The 20,481-nt window shown below is 31.3% G+C and overlaps 3 protein-coding genes across 3 annotated transcripts; all 3 read right to left on the reverse strand.

The window, feature by feature from the left end:
- Positions 1–284: 284 nt before the first annotated feature.
- Positions 285–6,625, reverse strand: LOC107475642 (sugar transporter ERD6-like 6). Its single transcript, XM_016095326.3, has 18 exons — positions 6,006–6,625; positions 5,841–5,903; positions 5,662–5,751; positions 5,136–5,195; positions 4,948–5,013; positions 4,801–4,866; positions 4,508–4,583; positions 3,936–4,000; positions 3,676–3,768; positions 3,459–3,539; positions 3,260–3,344; positions 2,039–2,085; positions 1,888–1,950; positions 1,732–1,791; positions 1,586–1,651; positions 1,424–1,483; positions 944–1,058; positions 285–858 (listed from the first exon to the last, which is right to left on the reverse strand). Exons 1-18 carry the CDS (start codon positions 6,198–6,200, stop codon positions 746–748), a joined length of 1,464 nt encoding a protein of 487 aa, XP_015950812.1. The 5' UTR covers positions 6,201–6,625; the 3' UTR covers positions 285–745.
- A 2,968-nt stretch (positions 6,626–9,593) lies between these two features.
- Positions 9,594–10,862, reverse strand: LOC107485971 (late embryogenesis abundant protein 29-like). The gene is made up of 3 exons (XM_016106547.3): positions 10,660–10,862; positions 9,984–10,150; positions 9,594–9,859 (listed from the first exon to the last, which is right to left on the reverse strand). Exons 1-3 carry the CDS (start codon positions 10,860–10,862, stop codon positions 9,594–9,596), a joined length of 636 nt encoding a protein of 211 aa, XP_015962033.1.
- Positions 10,863–12,486: 1,624 nt separating this feature from the next.
- Positions 12,487–17,764, reverse strand: LOC107475788 (pheophytinase, chloroplastic). The gene is made up of 7 exons (XM_016095493.3): positions 17,504–17,764; positions 17,298–17,405; positions 16,720–16,858; positions 15,012–15,182; positions 14,347–14,587; positions 14,084–14,175; positions 12,487–13,113 (listed from the first exon to the last, which is right to left on the reverse strand). Exons 1-7 carry the CDS (start codon positions 17,589–17,591, stop codon positions 12,837–12,839), a joined length of 1,116 nt encoding a protein of 371 aa, XP_015950979.1. The 5' UTR covers positions 17,592–17,764; the 3' UTR covers positions 12,487–12,836.
- Positions 17,765–20,481: the final 2,717 nt, after the last annotated feature.

Raw genomic sequence — 20,481 nt, forward strand, 5'->3', positions numbered from 1 at the left:
TTACTATTACAAGGAAAAACCGCATAAATTTCATTGCATTTCAACTTTTTTTTCTCTTTGCTCTTTTTCTTTTCTCTAATCCGAACCATCAGCACTTTTTTTTCCTTACCAATACTAAAATCCATCAAAACTAGTAACCTAATGGGATCACAAGAGAAAGAACACTACATATCGCTCGCAAAGTCTTGATCTCGTAGTCATCTTCTGTGCATCATCCGAGTTCAAAATTTGGCTGATATTAAGTAGTGGATAGAATTATTAATATTGTATGGGTGAGTATGGTGTGAGAGCGTATAATGCCTGGGATTGAAAGCTGTCAAATCTATCCGATCTTAAAAAAAAGAAAACACAACATATCATGAGGACCTAACTACCCTACATAACCTAAGTCCCCAACACTTGGCACCCAAACTGGCCTCTCATTACAAACATGACATCCCTTAGGAAGGCCAATAAGAACCTACTCACTCGTGGCACCTTCATTAGATATGATTGTTTGCTTTCGGACAAGCACCTTGACGACCATCGTTATGTGGAAGGACTTCAAGTTATAGTGTATGTGTAAAAGCAGCTAGTACACTTATTTCACAAAAGAGACAAATGGATGAGCAAATCTTTCCCTTTGAAACAACTAACATAATACATGACGATGATTCCACAGGGCTACAGAAATACATTATGCTCAACAAAATATAATTTTCAATGAATACACACTACCGCCCCATGTTCTCTCCACAGTACACATCTATCTAAAGGAAGACTGAATTTCTTCTAATGTTCTTCCCTTGGTCTCGGGTACCCACAATGCCGTAAAGAAAACGGTGAAGGCAGTTACCACCATGTAAATTGCGAATGTTCCTGTAAAAAGTCAACAGTCAGCAAGCAAGACATGGGAGAGTAGACATTAAACATGGAAACATGCACACGTGTGAGCGTAACACACCTCCGCTACTCCAACTCAAAAGCAAGTTCGCCGTCATTGTGATCCCCCATGCAGTCAACCAGTTTGTCATGGTGGCTACACTACCAGCAAGGCTCTTTATATTCACTGGAAGTATCTGAAAAACAAGAAACAGATTATGCATTGACTGCAGGTCAGCGACCATTAATTCCATGTCAAGAAGTAGGAATACTTTCAAGTATTTTTAATTTTTGGAGCCTACTCTTGTACAGAAAAAAAATGTGTAGCGAATACAGAGAGGATAAGAATGAATGACAAGTTATGCGAGTCGCACCACTTTTTGTTTAAATAAAGTATGGTCTCACCACCAAATATGCCTACTCTCAGTATCCTATGTATTGGCCTTAATTTTTTGGTCTATATCACACACATGCACCCCAGGATAGAGTGTGAGGGATTTATGTGGTATCAAACCCGTGACCTTGTAGAGTACTTTTTGTTTTGAGTAATTAAAGTAAATACCTCTGACATTATAAGCCATGGGATTGGTCCCAGCCCTAGGGAGAACCCAATTACCATAACCTACAAAGAAGCAGTTGCTCAAAGTGTTGAATGCTAAATTTCATAGATCACGGAAATAAATAAATAAATAACTTGTTCAGCCAACAAGATCCAATATCGTACCACAAGTCCAACAACAGAAACAGTTGCCAAAATGTTTTGCAGATGAGAATCTGCAGATACAACTCCCTGGTATCATTGAAATATACCAGTTAGAAGCATAGCTAAGGCATGGAAATTGAATCAAGCTGTTAATTACCATTACCTACCTCCAGATAGAACGCTACAGAAACAACGAGAAGACTAACTGTCATTAGAGATGACGATATCTGCAGAAGAGAAGACCAATCTCAATATTATAGAACTCCATATACATTATTTAGTAAGATAAGTCTTACAGAAAATCAATTTTGCTTAATACTCACAATTAGAAGTAGTCTTCTTCCACTTTTGTCCACCAGCCATGTAGTGATTCCAGTTGCTATGACCTGGAAAAGAAAAGATGATTATGAGAACGGAACTCTATATTATATTAGCATGAAATCCGTTATGTACTCGATGCTTTATTGTCCAAACCTGAATAGCTCCAAGTCCAACTGTAGCAGCACTGCTGGATTGAATTCCTGTTACAATACTGAGGTCAAATACCAACACAAGTGCTACCTTGATAAATCCAAAGCTTGTTTAGGACCTCAAAATAATTACTATTACCATGTGCGGAAATGCAAACTAATGAAAAATATATAATTACTGTAAATTATAGAACAGGACAACTACCTTCATATTCCTTTTCATTTAATGACTATTATCACAATCAAAAAAGCTCACATGATTATGAAATATAATACAAATAACTGGAGATTACTGCCTTGTAGGGGTACCATTTCCATCCTATATCTACCATCTCAAATCTCAATCCATTCAAACCATAGCTCAGAGTTTAGAATGGGATTAGAGTTTAGAATTGGAATCGCAATTGGTGACCCCCACAATAACATCTTGTTTTTTATCTCAAATTAAGCATTGGATTAGAGTTTAGAATTGGCATTGGGCTCTTCAATTCCAACTTTCATGTTTCCAGTTTCGTATAGGGTTGTAATTATGATTCCATAGTCCACATATCAATTTTATGCAAACGATGAGTTTCCTCAATTCTTAAAGACAACATAAGAATTACCAATTCCAAGACTTATGAAATGTCTCTCGCCTTATTGTACTTGGTGTTTGAACTTAACAATAATGTCTACTTTAGTAATTAAATGCAACACTCATTAATTAAAGTTAAATATTCTCTTTCTTGATATTAAATTAGTAATAATATAGTTACATATTTTATTTTTGATAATTATTAATAACTAAATATTCTTTCTTAAAAAATCATTTTACAAATACCTATTTATAGGATTTAGCTAAAGAGTGCGCTAAAGACATTGATCAAGAGTACGAAAGAGAAAAATTTACATTTTTATTCCATCAAAAAATTTTATTTGTAGTATATCCTTAGGAAAACTCTTATTTATAATAAAATAATTTGTAGTGATAAGTATGTTTTTTATGTTTTATTTGTCTCAATTTCATTCATAACATTTCAAATATATTTCAATTTTGATCCTAGTATTGTCACGTTAACATCTCCACATGGATGAAGATTAAAACTTATTTGAAATATCCGTGATAAAACTTATTCAAATCTTCGTTATTCTCTCTTTCCTAAACTCCGACCAGCATCACCCTGCCCCCAAATAATAATAATAATAATAATGATGATGAAAGTTAACTTAACAATTGATAAGTTACCTGCATTCTGAAAGATGATCGTTGCATAAAACAAAACTCCATTGATACCGCTCAATTGCTGAAGTGCAAGTAATCCAATTCCAATCTGGAGTTGCCAGGTTAGCAAAAGTTTGCAGGTGAGTTTTCATATAAATAACAAAGGAAATGCTAGTTATGATACAGTGTATAAGCTTGAAACTAGAAAGAGATAAAAGTGTACCGTTAAAGGGAACCAATATCTTTTCCTCTTGAGATCTGCAAACCGTATTGTTACTCTTTTTCCTGATGATGCCACAGATCTCTATAGAAAGCATATTGATAATCAGTTTATGGTTGTTAACACATGTTATTAAACTATTCTATAACAGAACTTTGATGCTTATTCTCATGCAAGTGACTTGGTTAGCAAAAGTCACAAAACAACATGAGTGAAATACCTTAATTTCTTGTACTTCAAGAGATATATCAGTATCAAATCCTCGAAGTACTTGCAAAGAAGTTTCAAACTCATCTGTCATCCCCATCTTGGCCTATACTTCCCCAAGTCCAACCAACAAAGGAAGGATAATTGAAAGAAAGGGAGAAACGAAGAGAGAAAATCAGCAAATAGCAGAATGTCTTACAAACATTTTACTTAAGATATGAGCATATTAACGAAGTTGAAGGTTCAAGATATCTTGTAAACATATGATCATACCAACCATCGGGGAGATTCTGGTATGAAAAATAATCCGGGAATTAATACTGTACAAGGCAAAATTCCTGAAATAGGATAGAACAAGGTATATTGTTATTATATCAGTTGCAGAAACTATGTAATGGTTTGATCTGCAGACTAATATTTCAAACCAAGTCCTAAGTATGTATTGTTCTGTCAATTGTTTGATGTTAAGCAGGAAAGTTACTCAAAATCGTGATTATAATATTGTCATTAGAGCATTCTGTTTTATGAGCCTTAAGTTTGATGTGTATGATTAGGCCATCGCATGGATGCTCTTTCAAATGTTCAGAACCTCTTGCTTAACTTCAATATGAAATAACTTTCCACTTTTTAAGAGCAGCTATAGGTAAAATACACACATTTTTTTAGTACAGATAGACATAATATTCTATTGTCATACAAATTTGACCTATGTACGCACAAACACCAAACATGTTCCTTGTGTTCCTTTCAGTAAAACTTAAATGTGATACGTAGTTAACTAAGGTTATTAAGAGTTCCATATCTCCATCGACAAACATCGAATCAATAAATAATTAGGATTTTACCTAAAATTGCAAGCACTCTCCAGTTGACAAAAAGGCCAAGCAGATATGCCAGCATTATTCCAATCGTAACAGATAGCTATGCCAAAAAATATATTACATGAATGAGAAATCTTAATTTCAAATACAATGAAAAGGAAACAAAGTATGTATGTAGCTTTGTTTTGATTTCCTAATCACTACTACTTTTTACCAATTCTTGAGAAGAAATTGGAGATTAGAAAAAATTGTGGCACTATTATAAACTAAAATTAGGAAATTAAAGCAGAAACCAAAAGTGAGTGTAGGCTTAGTACCTGGTTAACTGATCCAAGGCTGCCTCGCATGTTTTGAGGTGCTATCTCAGCTATATAAACAGGCACCTAAATAGTATCAGATAGACTAGGTTAACTCTGTAAGTCCAACCCAACAAATGAGTGACATAAGGGAGAAACTAATTTTACCACATAAGATATAATCCCAACGCCAAAACCTTCCAATAATCTCCCCATAAATAAAAACGAGGAATCCTATTGGAAGCAACAAAATAGAAATACAATGCATCAGGCAACAAATGGGTTACAAATAACAGATGAGGAAGTGTGAATATTAGTACTCAAAAGGCAACATACTAGTACTTGATAGCACCTACTTTGGCAAAAGAAATGGCGAGCCACCCGATTATATTCGGTATTGCAGCAATCATCAATGACTGAAACATCATTCAAAACATGCAAAAACCATCACCACTCCGATCACATTCATAGTTATTCCTTCAAAGCAGCTCAGATTAGACCAAAAAGGAAAGGGCGAAAAAGGGCAAACTAATATTTGGCATCCAAAAGATTCTAATTCCCACAAAATAGCTAGATAAATGAGGCAAAGGTAATCCTGCCTGTGGCCCCATTGGTAAAGCTTATCAAACTTTTATGATTTTTAAGGGGTCATGGGTACCTTTATTTCATTCTGAGGATATTTTGTTGAAACTAAAATCTTGTGGGCATCAAAATGGTGGTTTAAAATTTACCCAATCGTATAGCCACATTTGTTTTTTTGAATAATCATTCACAGAATCTATGTAAAAAATAGTTATTTTTGTTCAACTGGCGTTACCTATGCATGCATAAAATTATTTTTAAATTGAGAGAGAATCAAAATTAAATTCTAAAAGTAATTACCCCTTTGCGACCAATATACTCTGCTATCTGACCACTTGCAATAGCTCCAACCATGGCACCCACGTTGGACAGAGATCCAAACACTGAGAACTGCACCCAAAAGATCCAACGTAAACTCCAAGAAAAAGAGTAACTCAACCAAATCCAACCATAAATAAATAAAAAATAAAAAACTAAACCTCGGAAAGTGAGAGCTTTAGATCTTTGATTATGGCTTCCTGCGTTGGCGAAGAATACCCACACTATGCCCAATAAAGAAACAAACCCAATTCATCAAAATAACGATAATCAAGATAATAAACGAGCGTTGGGTAAAGATCGAAACAAAGAGAACGGAGGCAAACCGTGAAACCGAATTGGATGGGACCCAAGGCGGCGACGAGAACGCAGAAAAGGACCGAAACGGCACCGTCGCGCATGACCTGTGCAGATGAGCCCATGGTGCTGGACGTCCTTGAACCCATCTTGTACCAGCTCCCCGTGTGGAGGAACGGTTTCTGAAGGTCCCTCCCAACCGCTTCCTCATCCCTGAAACTCATCTTTTCGCTGCTGGTTCAGAACAGAACCCCCTCCTCTTCCTCTTGCGTTCTACGTGTTCGTGAAAATGTCACACAGAAAAGAGATGTCAGTCTTGACTGGTAGCAGCTCACTGCTGAGCTGTGATTAATTGACAAGTCAGAAATTGTTGTTGTTGTTCGTCAGATTTGAACAAGAGGACAAGATGTTTCAAGTGAATTTTGTCTGCTTTGGGAATCGAAGCTAGGAATTTGTTGGGAAAATATAAAATGTTTGGATTGGTTTAGATTTTGCGTTGTTGATGTGGTGAGGGAGTGAAGTGCGTGCACTACTCATTCAATCATGCTTATCTCACTCTCAAGTGGTGGATTATTATTATTATAATTATTGTTGTTAGTTATTTTGTGTGGGGGTCTGAATCTCAATTCTGAAGCTTCAATAATTGTCGCGTGTTTGATGCTACATTTGGTAATCAAACCTGAAAGCCTCACGAGGGATATGGCACCTGTTCTGCTATTCGCACGCATCAAGGGAAATAATGTAATAATAATGCATTAATAGATTAAGTTACGTGATTAATTAACTGGTGGATGTCACGTCCAATTATGGACCATTGTTTTCACTTATTTCTCAATTATTTTTAATTATTATAACACTCTTCAGTTTCGGTCATGAATTTTATATTCTCACACGTAAATATAGGATTAACATATTTCAATATTAAGAACTAGTAATCAGGGGGCGGAGCTAGACTCCTTAGGGATAATAATTACTATTAATAATAAATGACCATTTATGCTTATAAAAGATGAAAACAATGACATATATATTCACCGTTAGATTGAAATTAAACTTGTATCCTGTAACATGTTTTCTGTGTGAGAAAAGTACTCTACGTAGCATTTCAACTCTCTAAAGATAGAGTATTTTTGTCATATAGAAGACATCTTGTACCGGTTTAAATTTAATTTTGATTTAATATGGAATATATATGTCAGTGTTTTCATCTTTTATGAATACAAATGGTCATTTATTCTTATTATTAATATAATATAAACAATAATATACGGTTATTAAAACAAAATTAACAATATATAAAAATAGATTTAATTTTAATATAATATCAATATAAAATAATTTTACACATATATTCAACTAAATAGCATTATATCAATAAAAATAGTTACTTTTTATATTTATTATTTATATAATCATTAAAAAAACGAATATAAGTGAATGACGGTATAAAATGTTTTATGCTGTAAATATATTAAAATTAAATTCATAAAAATAAAATAAATATTTAGTTATCAAAATATCTAACTAAGCATAATAAATGCATTTAATTTTGTAAAAATTTTATAACAACTAACTTCAAATATTTTTGGTGACTAACTAACTTCAAATATTAACATTGTAGTTTGTAATATAGCATTTAATTTTTTTTTTTTGGCAAGATAAATAATTTGCATTAAGACATATCATAGCCTATGAAAGTAAAAGAGAAAAAATTATAAGGACTCATGGCAAAACTTGAATGATTTTTAAAGACTTTACAATTGGTTTTGTCGAAAATGTGATCCACACGTTTTTAGTAACTCAAGGTCATTAATTATAGAATCTAACTAAAAATAGCAGCAAACTCTTTCTCAGTATAAATAACTAAGTTATCTGCAAGGAACTCACTTTATTTTATTGTTTTGTTTTGATCATTTTTATTATGAGAAAGCTCTTGTTGTTATTGTTGTTGTTGATATTAAAAGAATCAAAATAGGTAATTGTTATGGTATCTAAAAATATTTATCTAATTTACTAAAAAAAATTAAAAATTAATATTTACTTTTAAAAGTATAAAAATAAATAATTATTAAATATTCAAATTTATTATAGACACCATAAAATTCATAATCAAAATAATGTATATCTATCTGTCAACTAAGTGATAAGATTTTTATTTTCATGTTTCTTTTAATATCATCTATAACTCAAAAATGTTGCAACATCTTTGACAAAATTTGGCACATCAATCTCATAATCTTGTAGTTAGAACTTCAAAAGAAGTAATTCATGTTCAAGAAAAGAAAAATTTATAAGGACTCATGACAAAATTTAAATGATTTTTAAAAATTATAACTTACAATTAATTTTGCTGAAATTGTGATCGGCACTTCTTTAATGATTCAAGATCCTAAAATTGTGATCGGCACTTCTTTGAGGATTTAAGATAATTTATTATAAAATCTGACTAAAAATAGCGGCAATTTTTTTTGTTCTTAACATTAATAACCAAGTTGGTTGTATCTTTGGTGGCTACAATTTTAATGGCTAGCTGTAACTATTGTTACGTTGACCAACGAATGAAAAGCTGACATGTGGACGTGCGTTGGTGTCTTTAAGCGCATAATTAACAGACTAACAATGATAACATTTTATTGAAATTGTTTAACATTACAAATCAAATTGCACCATCAATTATCATTAACTGCCAAAAAAGTAACTTTGATGTGTCAAAATGAGATGTCATTGAATTCAAAACTTCTTAAAATCATTGTTGTATGTGATGCTTAAAAAGGAATATTAGCCATTTCCACAATTTCCATCAGATGTAAGATCAAAATAAATTCAAATCAGAATAATACTTTACTAACACTATAAACAATGTCTTTTTATAAATAAGTTGCTCCATCTCCAATAATATTTTAAGAATAGTACTTACAACAAAAAACATTTTTATCAAGCTGCAATTAGAGTTATTAAAATAATAGCTCCATCTAATATATGCAACTCTTTACAAAATGTCCATTTACTTTGCTCTTTTACTTGTCTCAAGTTCATAAAAAACAATCATGTTTATAATTTCAATTGCTTGAGTATTTTATAATTGATCATTACTCTTACAAAAAAAGTGCAAATAATATTGACCAAATCAGTCAATTATGTAAAAATTTATAAATTTAAAGTACTTGTTTTGAAGCTACAACCAGTCCTAATTGCCATAATTTTTTTAAAGTTATTGATTTTTATTTTTTTGCATATACACTTAGTTAAAAATTCAGATACAGTCAACTTTATGTAAAATTGATAGTTAAAAGCCATTAAATAAAATTAGTTAAATTAATCAAATTATTTAAATTTTTTAATTATTAACTTTACATAAAATTGATTGTACATGTACACTTAATACATAATAGGGTCCTAAAGGATTTGGATTCTCTAAATTTTTAATTTTACTTTAGAAGGTAAAATATGATCTATCACCATTTATTTCATAAGTGGAACAAAAAAAAATATAAAAAAAAATATTCGATGGTGAAAAATCCCACTTTATCCAAAATTACTAAGGCTATCTAAAATTTAGAGTATCCAAATTCGGTCCTAAAATATCCAACACTACAGCGATGCCCTAATTACTAAGGCTATCTTTTAGCTTGGTCATAAGTGGCTGATGTTTTGTCTTTAGCGGTCATAACGGTTTCTCCGATAGCATTGGAGGCTTTGTTTGCTTGCTTCTTAGTTGCTGCGTACGCACCAGAGGCTTTATCTTTTCCGTATTCCACAGCGCCTGCGGTTTTGTCTTTTCCATATGCCACTGCGCCTGCGGCTTTATCTTTTCCATATGCCGCTGCGCCTTTTACTTTCTTTGACGCACTTGATGCCGTTTCTGAAGCGTACTGGGATGCATCTACACAACACACACTCATCAATTTTTCCATAAATAATACTGAACTTCTAATTAGGGCTTTGATGTTTTATATATAATAATTAATTCTTGGCATAATTTCTTGTTTGATCTTAAAGACACTCACCCGATGCTGCAGATTTAACTTTTTCCGTGGCATTGGAGGCTGCTTCTTTAGCTTCAATCTTTGAGTTCTGTGCTATTTTGGCTTTTTCACTGCTTAACCTTTTCTGCACTTGATCATCATGTATGTTCTGCTGTTTTTGTGCCTCATTACTCTTCATTCTCAAACCACTGCCCCAAAAGTTGTAAATAATTCAACAATATAATGATACAAATTAGAAAATTTTCAGGTATAGTAGGAATACCGATATTTCAGTAATTTTAGTCGTTGATTATAATTGAGATCATCGACTAAAATTGTTGGAATATTAGTATTTTTAAAAAATTAATTTTGATATAATAACAGTGTAAAATAATTTTAGATGTGCATTTAATTATATACTCGAACCCGCAACTTTTAAATGGATATGGAGAGACTGTGCCATTTGAGTTATAACTCGTTGTTAAATTAATATCATACACTGGCGTTGATAATTGAGATTATGACATCATAATTTCTTTGGCATGTGCTAGCTTATAACGTTTTCAACGAAAAACAATCTAACAGAAAGACTTGTATGCATGTTTTACTTTTTAGAAAAACAATATCCACTGAATCTTATTTTTCAATATAGTTTTGAACTCTTATAAATAAAAATAATGTATGCTTGGAACTGCTCTTGAAACAAATGTAGTTGTACCTTTTGATTTTGTCATAAGCCCAAGTAGCAGCCGATTCAGTCTTTTCCTTGGCCTTTTCGGCGGCGGCGGCGGCACTATCCTTGGCTTCCACGGCGGTTTCTTTGGTACCTTCAGCCACTTTCTCACCCCATGGTCTACACATGCCCACACACATTGCTAGAAACAACACCAACACGAAAAGCTTTGTGGTTGCGGCTGCCATCTTTAACTTCTCTTTACTATTTATATATATTCCTTGCTGTTTTGTTTGAAATGAAAATAATTCGTCTTAGAGGTATATATATATATGCACACATTAATTAGCTCCGGGAGAAAACATTGTGACTATAAATGGACGGTGTTTTGTGAATATAGAGTGTTTTAAGGAAGATAAGGCTTCAAGGTTTGGCCATGTGTTTGGATAGACATGAAATATAGCGAATCATGTGCATGAAGAGTTGAAGACCAATGTTGATTCATGTGTGGGATACCTAGCCATCCTACGCAAATATGGTGATGCATGCAAGACCCTTTAGTATATAGAGAATTTTCTCATCAATTTGTGGAGAGAAATTCTCACCCTATTTTATATATATATATATATATATATTTTGAAAACTCTAAATTCATATTGTAGTTATTTTCTATAAAAATAATATTAATTTAGACCAGTTCAAGATTTGATTTGCTATTTTTTCAGTTAAATTAATTTTTTTAGTCTAATTTTGATAAAAATAACACAATTTAATCGATTATATATATTATATTTTAAGTATTAAAAAACATCTTTAAAAAGACGTTTGAGACGTCTTTATTTGAGTGGCTCCCTTTTTATCATGTAGTTTGTATTTTGCGAGAATTCTGATCAATTTTAAAAATATTTCCAACATCAATAAAAGAAAAAGCTTTAAGTTAAGAAATATAATAATTGAGAGATATATTATATGTAATAGTTTTATATTTTAATTTTTATTTCCTTGACATAGGAACATTAAATATCCATTCTTTGAGATGGGAATATAAATTTCATATTTAATTTGTAGGAATAAATTCTTCATGGGAATAACTTAAAAAATTTCTTATAATAAACACACAATGCAAGTAATAAGTAATTAATTATAATTAATCTTAAGTACCGTCAAAATAAACATCTGTGAATATCAAAATTAGTTTTTACAAACTAAGGAGCCAAATTATAATTTATCAAAAAAATTACATTCTTATTTTAGGTAAAGATACTAGAAATATTCAAGATAAATTCTTAATTTCTTTTACTGTATTCTTTTTCTTAAAATACAATAAACCTTAAAGAGGTCTCAAAAAAATTTGATACAAGATACTTTAGTTTCAAACAAAATTTTATTCACTAAAAATCTTTGAGAATTATTTTGGTTGGACACATTGAATCCTTTGTAGCTTTCAAACAAGTTTTTAACAATGCATGTTGGAAAAATAAATTCCTAATAAGTTTATTATAAGACAACCAAATTCTAAAAAATAATACTTTTAAGACAAATTAACCCCTTTTTAAAATGACGTAAAAACTAATCTGTTCAATGTGAGTATTGTTTAAAGACTTATAAAAAGGTAAAAATTTATTAGAGATCAAACGTTTGATATATAATTTATATTAGTGGAGACCAATTTTGATTTTTATTCTTCAAAATATATCAACTTTATTTAAGTATATGCCAATTATATTTTTATTTTTTTATTTTTTGTAATATGCCAATTTTAAGAGTGTTCTACTCATCCTCTCAAATGGTCCTATATTTCTAAGACATTTAACAAAATAAGTGATTTAAAATTACTTTTAAAAATACAAAATACAACACAAAACAAACTAATTGAAGGAGAAATGAGTTGTATTATCCAATGAGAAGGGGATTGAAGGAAATAATAACCAGCATAAAAATCTGTTGGCTAGTGATTGAAGGGGGCAACATAATACAAAAACAATATTGATTAAGAAATGAAAAATGCAGTTGAGAGAAATGACTGCATACATGTTTAAAAATGTGTGACTATTACTAACTATATGCAAAACCGGTGATAAAAATTTCAATTCTTTCTCTCATTTTTATCCCTCCTATCCCCTGACCAGCTTTTACTATATACAACAAATGTAATGACACTGAGAACCTTGAACCTCAGCTTGGTCAAGATTGATTAACTTCGTGAATTTCTTTTCACATGTTCAAACTGTCTGGAGGGATGCTTCTTCAGGATAGAGAGTCGACAACCAATCTAGTAAGGCCTTGTTCACGAGCTCCGGAATCTCGTCATGTGGGCAGTGCCCAGCCTGCAAGTTTACGAGAGTTGTTTTCGGATAGAACTCTTTGATTCGGTTAGCTTTGGCGGGACCAACCCATGGATCAAGATCACCCCAGAGCAGAAGTAAGGGGCAAGAGAGTTCGCTCAAGACAGCATCTAGTGTATACTTGCTCTGATTCGTCATGAAGCGTGTCATTAACCTGTAGATAACAATTGATTTGAATTAATACGCGGATGACCGAATCGGATGGTGCAGTAAATACGAATACAATAACAAAGTATCGTCCCACTAAGTGAGATCAGCTAAATGGATCAAACAACACCATTGCGCCTTGTTGTTAATCATGCTTTACCTTGGCACATTCATGCTTAGATCTCTTTTGATCAACACATTATGGGAAGAGACAAATAAAGAGGAATAACTAGGAGAATAAACTAACTATCATAACTCCATCTAGAGACTGATTTATTTGGTTTAGTCACCAAAAATTCCTTTCTTCTGCAATGTTGTATAGCTTTTGTACAAAATCTACATTGGAGGTACTTGATGTCTAATTTTTTTTTTTCTCTTCAATTTTACCCTCTTAACTTTCCCACTAACAAACTATCTATGCGGACTTTTTTTTCTCTTCAGCTTTACCCTTAAAAAAAAAAAAACTGTTTTCAGTGATCTCATTATTTTTCTATTCTATAACCATTATGCAAACCAAAAAGATAGAGCCTGGTGTCTATGGTTATAGTGGCTATCATGGCTATACAACTTTAGCATTGCTTAGAAAGTGTTGCTAAAATTAAAATCAGTAAATCACACTTTTTTTTTTTTACATATTCCTAACACTTTTTACATTTGTTTTTCAAATGGAAAGTGTTGTTTTAATTTTAATAACATTTTTTAAGCGTTGCTAAAGTTGTATAGCTACCATAGCCACTATAACTTTAAGTACGATAGCATTCACCAATAATAAAAACATTACAAAAGTATATTTATTTTATATATTAATAATTAAGATATAAATAACTACTTAATAAGCACTATTAAGATGTTAAACCAATACTAATATACATGTTACACCTCAGAGACAGCTTGTTCTTACCATATATACCAAGATGTAAATTAAACTTAAAATTTCATAACAAAGAAAGATTGAATAAATTGCAAATATCATGTACCTATAATAAACTTCTCCTGCATTGGGATCTGCAGCTGGTCTTGTAATAGATTCCACTAGATAGTCGTCAACATTTGAAGAATTTACATAAACCTGCATTGACAAACCATTCTCTCAAAAACAATATTGTAACCTCCTAATATGAATTATGTCTGCATTCAGACTATTAAAATCTTAATCTCTTTTAATAGTTTCATCAATTGTTTCAATGTTTTCAGTTAGTGGTTATTTATTGGGTTAGAGAACTCCAGTTCATAAACGTACACTTTTCAAGACTGACACAATTCGAGCAGGTTGCTTTGCCTGCCAGAAAAGAAATCCAAGAACTACTCGCTGGAAAGCCTCCTTCAAGGGTTTTAAGACGAACTTTGCTAGAGGTGTTTCTTTAGAACTTTCACTTTGCTTATTTCCGTCCCCGAATTGTCCGGCAGAGTTTAGTAGAACAACTCCACTGACAAGCTCCTGTAACGCAGCTGCTGAAACCAAAGCAGTGAATCCTCCAAGGCTGAAAATTTTATCAAAGTTGAAATAAGAATTACAGTACATTCTATTTTTAGTAAGTATGAAGAAAAATTATATTGCCTCGATAAACAAAATTTATAATGAGCTACAACATAACATATTAACATGTAAATTAAGATGCTGGACAGCTCATCAAATAATTTGACAATTCAGAAGGAAAAGAATGTTAAATGTAGGAGCAGCTTAATTTGATAACATAGTACTTGACAACTAAGTTTTTAATGATAATCATGCAAATTTGTTTTTCATTAATGACATGCACTATCCGTGTTGAAGAGGGAAAAAAAACTCAATTTTTGAGGGCATCTCTCAAAGTGAGGTACCTAGTACATGATTAACAAAATGTCTTCTTAAAATTAGACGTAATCCACCAAAAGAAAATAGATATAGGTATTATAGTCATTTACCTATTTCCAACTAAAACGGATGGTTCTTTAACTATTTCCTTCACGAAGTCTACCACTTGATCCCTCCATACCATAGCATCATACTCGATAAGTGCTTTGTCACTCCAGCCAAATCCAAGCAAGTCTAAGGCGTAAACCTTGTGTCTTTTCGCCAATTCTGGTATGTTGTACCTAAAGAAATGTTGAAAGCAAATATATGATTATCTACATAAGAAACAAAATTATTATTTACACACGCAATCAAATGTATACTTTAGTCACCTCTTAAATCCAATGGTTGAGAAAGTGCACAAATAATATGAGTAAAGTTCACAATTTAATCTATCGATGAAAAAGATGGTGCCTAAATAACCGATGTGCAAATAAGGAGAATTTTGTTTTCATTTGACTTGGAGCCACTGCAACAAAAAATGTAACCTAACCTACAATGCATACTCACAAGGACAAAAAAGATCACTAAGGCTTCTATATAAAAATAAGGTTTAATTACTCCGTTGGACCCTATAGTTTTACCAAATTTTCAATTAGGTCCCTATACTATTTTTTCTTTCAATTGGATCCTTACACTGCTTTTAATTTTATAATTAGGTTCTTCTTAGTGTAAAAAATGTTAGAATTAAGTAATTAACTAAATATTTCTTCGCAAATTGAAGCTATTCATAATTAAAAACCTAACTAGATCTTTGACTGTCTGTATTTTGGGAAAAATATTCTAGTAACATGAAAAGAACTTACTTACAAAATTAAAAGTATTGTAGGGATCCAATTGAAAAGAAAAAAAGTATAGGAACCTAATTAAAAATTTGGTGAAACTATAGGGACTAACAAAGTAATTAAACCTAAAACAAAGCATTAAAGTGATGGCATCAATAAGTTGGCAGTATCAGAAATCGTATATGTGAATACTTTACCAACACAAGGAGACTAACTTTTGGCAAGTACAATTTAAGCAAAGAACAAGGAAGCAAGAAAGTAGTAAAATGGATGGGTGAACCACCAAAGAAAGAAACATCCCAACCAATTAGAAACTAGGGACTGAAATAAAAGTTACTGCACCACTAGGTTAGGAGGTTTGTAACTAACTCTGCCGACAAAGCAGAGTAATGGAATGAAGAGGAATGTGTTACATGGAGAGATGAATGGGTATTGAGGGAGGTGGGAGACGCTGCGAGGGGACTATTTCAGACTTGTTGGGAATCAGACTTGGGACTTGGGAGAGAATCAACCCTCTCGAAAAGCTTGGTACTATCACTGTTTTGTTTTTTATTTCAGAAAAAATACCAAACACCCGAGAGAAGGGAAAACATGATACCAACGTGTCACTTCATACGACATGGACACATCAAATTTTTAAAATGACAAGACATGACAGAATATACTTGTGTGTAGTTTCCATTTCCATACCATAGTAGATCATTATCAAACTATCAGTATTTACTACTATCAATATTAACAAGACATTTGCATTTAGCTTGTGTTGTACGAGTGTCTTTTTAGATACACAAACACCTCACTTAGCTAATGTATACATGCTTCATAGACTATTCCCGCCTCAATTTCTGCTATGGTTTTAAGGACTTCTTATCTTCACTAGATAACAGCTCTCACACAATGCATTATGCCATTTGCAAGGGCCTACTTGATTAGCTTTTATTATTATTATTTTAAGAAAACCCTGTAAATAAAGGGATAAAAATAAAATAAAGACCTCCAATGAAATGCAGAAGCCCCAAAACCATGGATTAGGACAATAGGAGAGCCTTCCCCTTGCACTACGTAGTGTATCTTATGACCCCTCCAAGTCCAATAATTGTACCCTTCAGGTTTGTACGGCAATCTTCCAACACCTGACTCAAAATTCCTGTCTCAAAAATACATTCAAGAGAAACTAGCACAACCAAGAATTAACTATCTTAGCCGAAGTACAAATAAAGGACAAATAGGCCACTGATCATTTTTCTGGCAAGGACCCAAAATTGCATATAGCTCTTTCACAATTGAAAACATGTCTCTCCTTGCGAATGGTCAAGGAACTACTTGCCCTTTCTTTGCTGAATTATGTAATGAATACAATCAGGCTATGTTGAGTACAATTGGGCCAATAGAAATAGGTTTGAATATTAAATACAACTAGAAGTAATATAAACAGGAGTATCAGAAATTGTAATAGGGGAGTGAATATGCAAATTGTGAAATGTCTTAAGACATTTATTTCTCTTTGATTTTCTCTTTTCTATCCCTAATCCTCAAATTGTTTTCTGGAAGTACTGGCTACTAAGTACTAACCTTGAGATGGCTGTGCTTCTGCAGTCAAAGTGGAAGCCATGGATGAAACACCGGAAGCCACAATCCCTTTCAGCGCAAAACTCCTCCTGCTCATTTCACATTTGCTTCCTTCAAATATAAAAAAGAAAACACGCATCCCACAAAATCAGCAACTAATTTTGCTACAAAATAATAAGAACGCAGGCATTAAAGAGATTGAGACTCACGGTGATAGTAAGGGAACGGAGCAAGGAGAGTAGTGTTAGTGAGGTGTAATCGGAGAGAAGGGGAAAGAAGGGATATAGAAGAAGCCATTTAAACGGAGCAGTACACAGAGGTTCGAGAAAAATCGAGAGCCTTAAGGAGTTTGAAGAAAATAGATAGAATAAAATGAACGACGACGTTTGCATGTTTGTGGTGGGTATCTGTTTGAGTGTTGTGGCGGACTCCGAGCCAGAGACTCCAAAGACTAGCATCATTTCCCCTTCTCATTTCGTGTGTTTCGACGGAGAAGGAAAAAGAATAAAGACAAATCATAAATTACAAGAAGCCTCAAGCTAGTAAAAATAAGGGTGAAAACTCAACTACAAGCAACTTTACATGTATTTAATAGTTGATAGTTGAAAGTAGTTAAATAATTTAAATAATTTGACTAAATTTTTAACTAATAATTTTTAATTATCAAATTTATATGAAATTGATTGTATTTAAATTTTTAAATTTTTTTAAAAATTTTTAATTATTTTATTTATTTTTGTCATTTAATATTTTTATATATTTATTTTTAGTTTATTTAAAAAAATATATGATAAAAATTTGACAACATAATTGAAAGAAAAAAAATTAAAGAATCTATTCCCCTAACATCTCGTAATTTATTTCAAAAATTTATTCAATACTTTTTTATAGTCACATTTTTTATTCTACTAGATATTTTCACTTAAAATACAAATACTATATTTTAAATACAAACAAATATTCTACATCTAGCTAGAGAAAGACATAATAAATCACTTAAAATATAACTACATATATTTTAAATACAAACAGATATTCTACATCTACAAAAAAGACATAATAAAACTGAGATATAACTGTGTTTGATTTACGTTTTTATTTTTAATATATATTTTTTTAAATAAAAATGATAAAATTTATTTTTTATTTTTTATTTTTACTTCTTGTTTTTACTTTTTTATAAAATTTAAAAAATAAATAATCTAATAAAAAAATAAAAAATAAAAACATACACTAAAACATCCTAAATTTCGCACCATACTAAGGCATTTTTTTTTTTGGACAAGAAAATTTGAAAGTATTTAGAATTAACAAGCTGGAAGAGTCTTCCCCTTCAGGCATTAATAACTCCAGAATAAGTTGAATTAAAAAAAATAATAAAACTCCAGAATAAGTTGAAACCTAACGTTGAGACCCGGATTCGAACTTCTAAATAGTTTCCGATGCGAATTGAAAAATGAAAATCATATGTAACATATAGATGAGTAATTCAAAGGATCAAAAGAAAGATAAAAGAACTTATTAGATATTTTTTTTTATTGCAATTTTCAGGATTTAAACCCGTGACCTTTGAAATGGGGAGAGAAAGATATACTATGTAAGTTAAAGTTTATTGGCCATGTATCCCCTTATCTTGCACTATATTGAACCTTTTTGGTTAATGCATTCAAAAGGTAAAGAAAAAAACAAGGGCAAAGATTAAGTGGAGAAATGATTTTTTTTTTTTATTAAACACATATACCAATTTTACAAAAATAAAAAGGCAAAGATAAAATGGAGAAATGAATTTTTTTTTGAATATATATATGGTAACTTCACGATACGTGTCATTAACTATAAACCGTTTTTTATTAAATAATGTTGTAAATTAGTTTAAAGAAGAGATAAATATTTTGAATTTTTATTTATTATTTGTAATAAAAAAAACTAATGTGAAATTATTTTTTATGACAAATAAATCATAAATAGAAATTGGAATAAATTATCCACTCGAGATGATTTTACATTATAAGTTTCACCATTTTTTTTTTTTTGTGACAGAAAAGATCAAAAGACAAAAAAATAAAACACAAGTCAAGCTAAACTAGCTAGAACCGATAGCATCCTACACTAGGATTTGCTCCAAGTGTACACCAAGCTTGATCCAGAAAATATGAGCTGAATCACTTCTTGCTCCAGATTTAGTCAACCAATCAGCAACATCGTTAGCAAATCAGAAACAATTAAGTCCACAAACTTATCTAAAAGACACCATTGATCATAAACACAAGGATTAATCCAAAGTACCACAGCACTACACACAAAAAAAACCCTCTTTCAAACTATTGAACACTTTGATCACACTTTTCCAAACATAAAAAGCCCAACGGGTTAGACTACGGTGCTGAAGCAAATTTTTTTCAGCACTTGCTGAAAGGAAGTTATCTCGACACGTGTTATAGTTGTTGGTGCAGTAGTAGACATAGACCGGAAAATAGCAGTGGTGGCAGGAATTTGAATGGATTAATTATGGTATGGAATCCCGTAATATGAAAGCATTAAGAAGTTATTATTTGTTAATGTGACACATGTTTTTGTTGGTTTTTGTTGTTATTGGGTATGGGTTGGGAATACAAAGTTTGGTCAGAAAATAATTATGGGCCACATAATATGATAAGAATAAAAATAGAAACAAAAACAAAAATCGAAGAATAATTGTAATAATAAATTAATAATAAATTCAAAATAAAATAGTTAGGGTAGTATGTAAGAACAAGCTATTTATCTCTTTTGGTCAATTGGGCCTTCGATTTTGTGTGTGTAAAAGCTATTGAGTTTATTTTTTAGTGTGTCAGAAAAATGTTTAATAATAAAATAAAGGTATTAAAAAAATAAAAAATTTTAGAAGTTATAATTTATATATATTTTTATTTTTTACTTAAAAATAATATTTTTAACATAATAAATAAATAAATAATATTTTTATGTTATTGTACCTAAATATAATTATTAGATAAAAAAATATTTTTACATGAGATAACCAAATATAAAATTACTTTTACTCTTTAATAAAATCTTTTTAAAAAAATTAATTAACTTCTGTCCTAAAGACACATTTTAAAATATAATAATAGAAATTTTTTAATACTTTTAATATATGTAATGTATTGAAAACGTAAAAAAATAATTTTTATATTAACTTTTATAA

The sequence above is a fragment of the Arachis duranensis genome, chromosome 1, assembly GCF_000817695.3.
Source record: "Arachis duranensis cultivar V14167 chromosome 1, aradu.V14167.gnm2.J7QH, whole genome shotgun sequence".
NCBI classification, from domain to species: Eukaryota; Viridiplantae; Streptophyta; class Magnoliopsida; order Fabales; family Fabaceae; genus Arachis; species Arachis duranensis.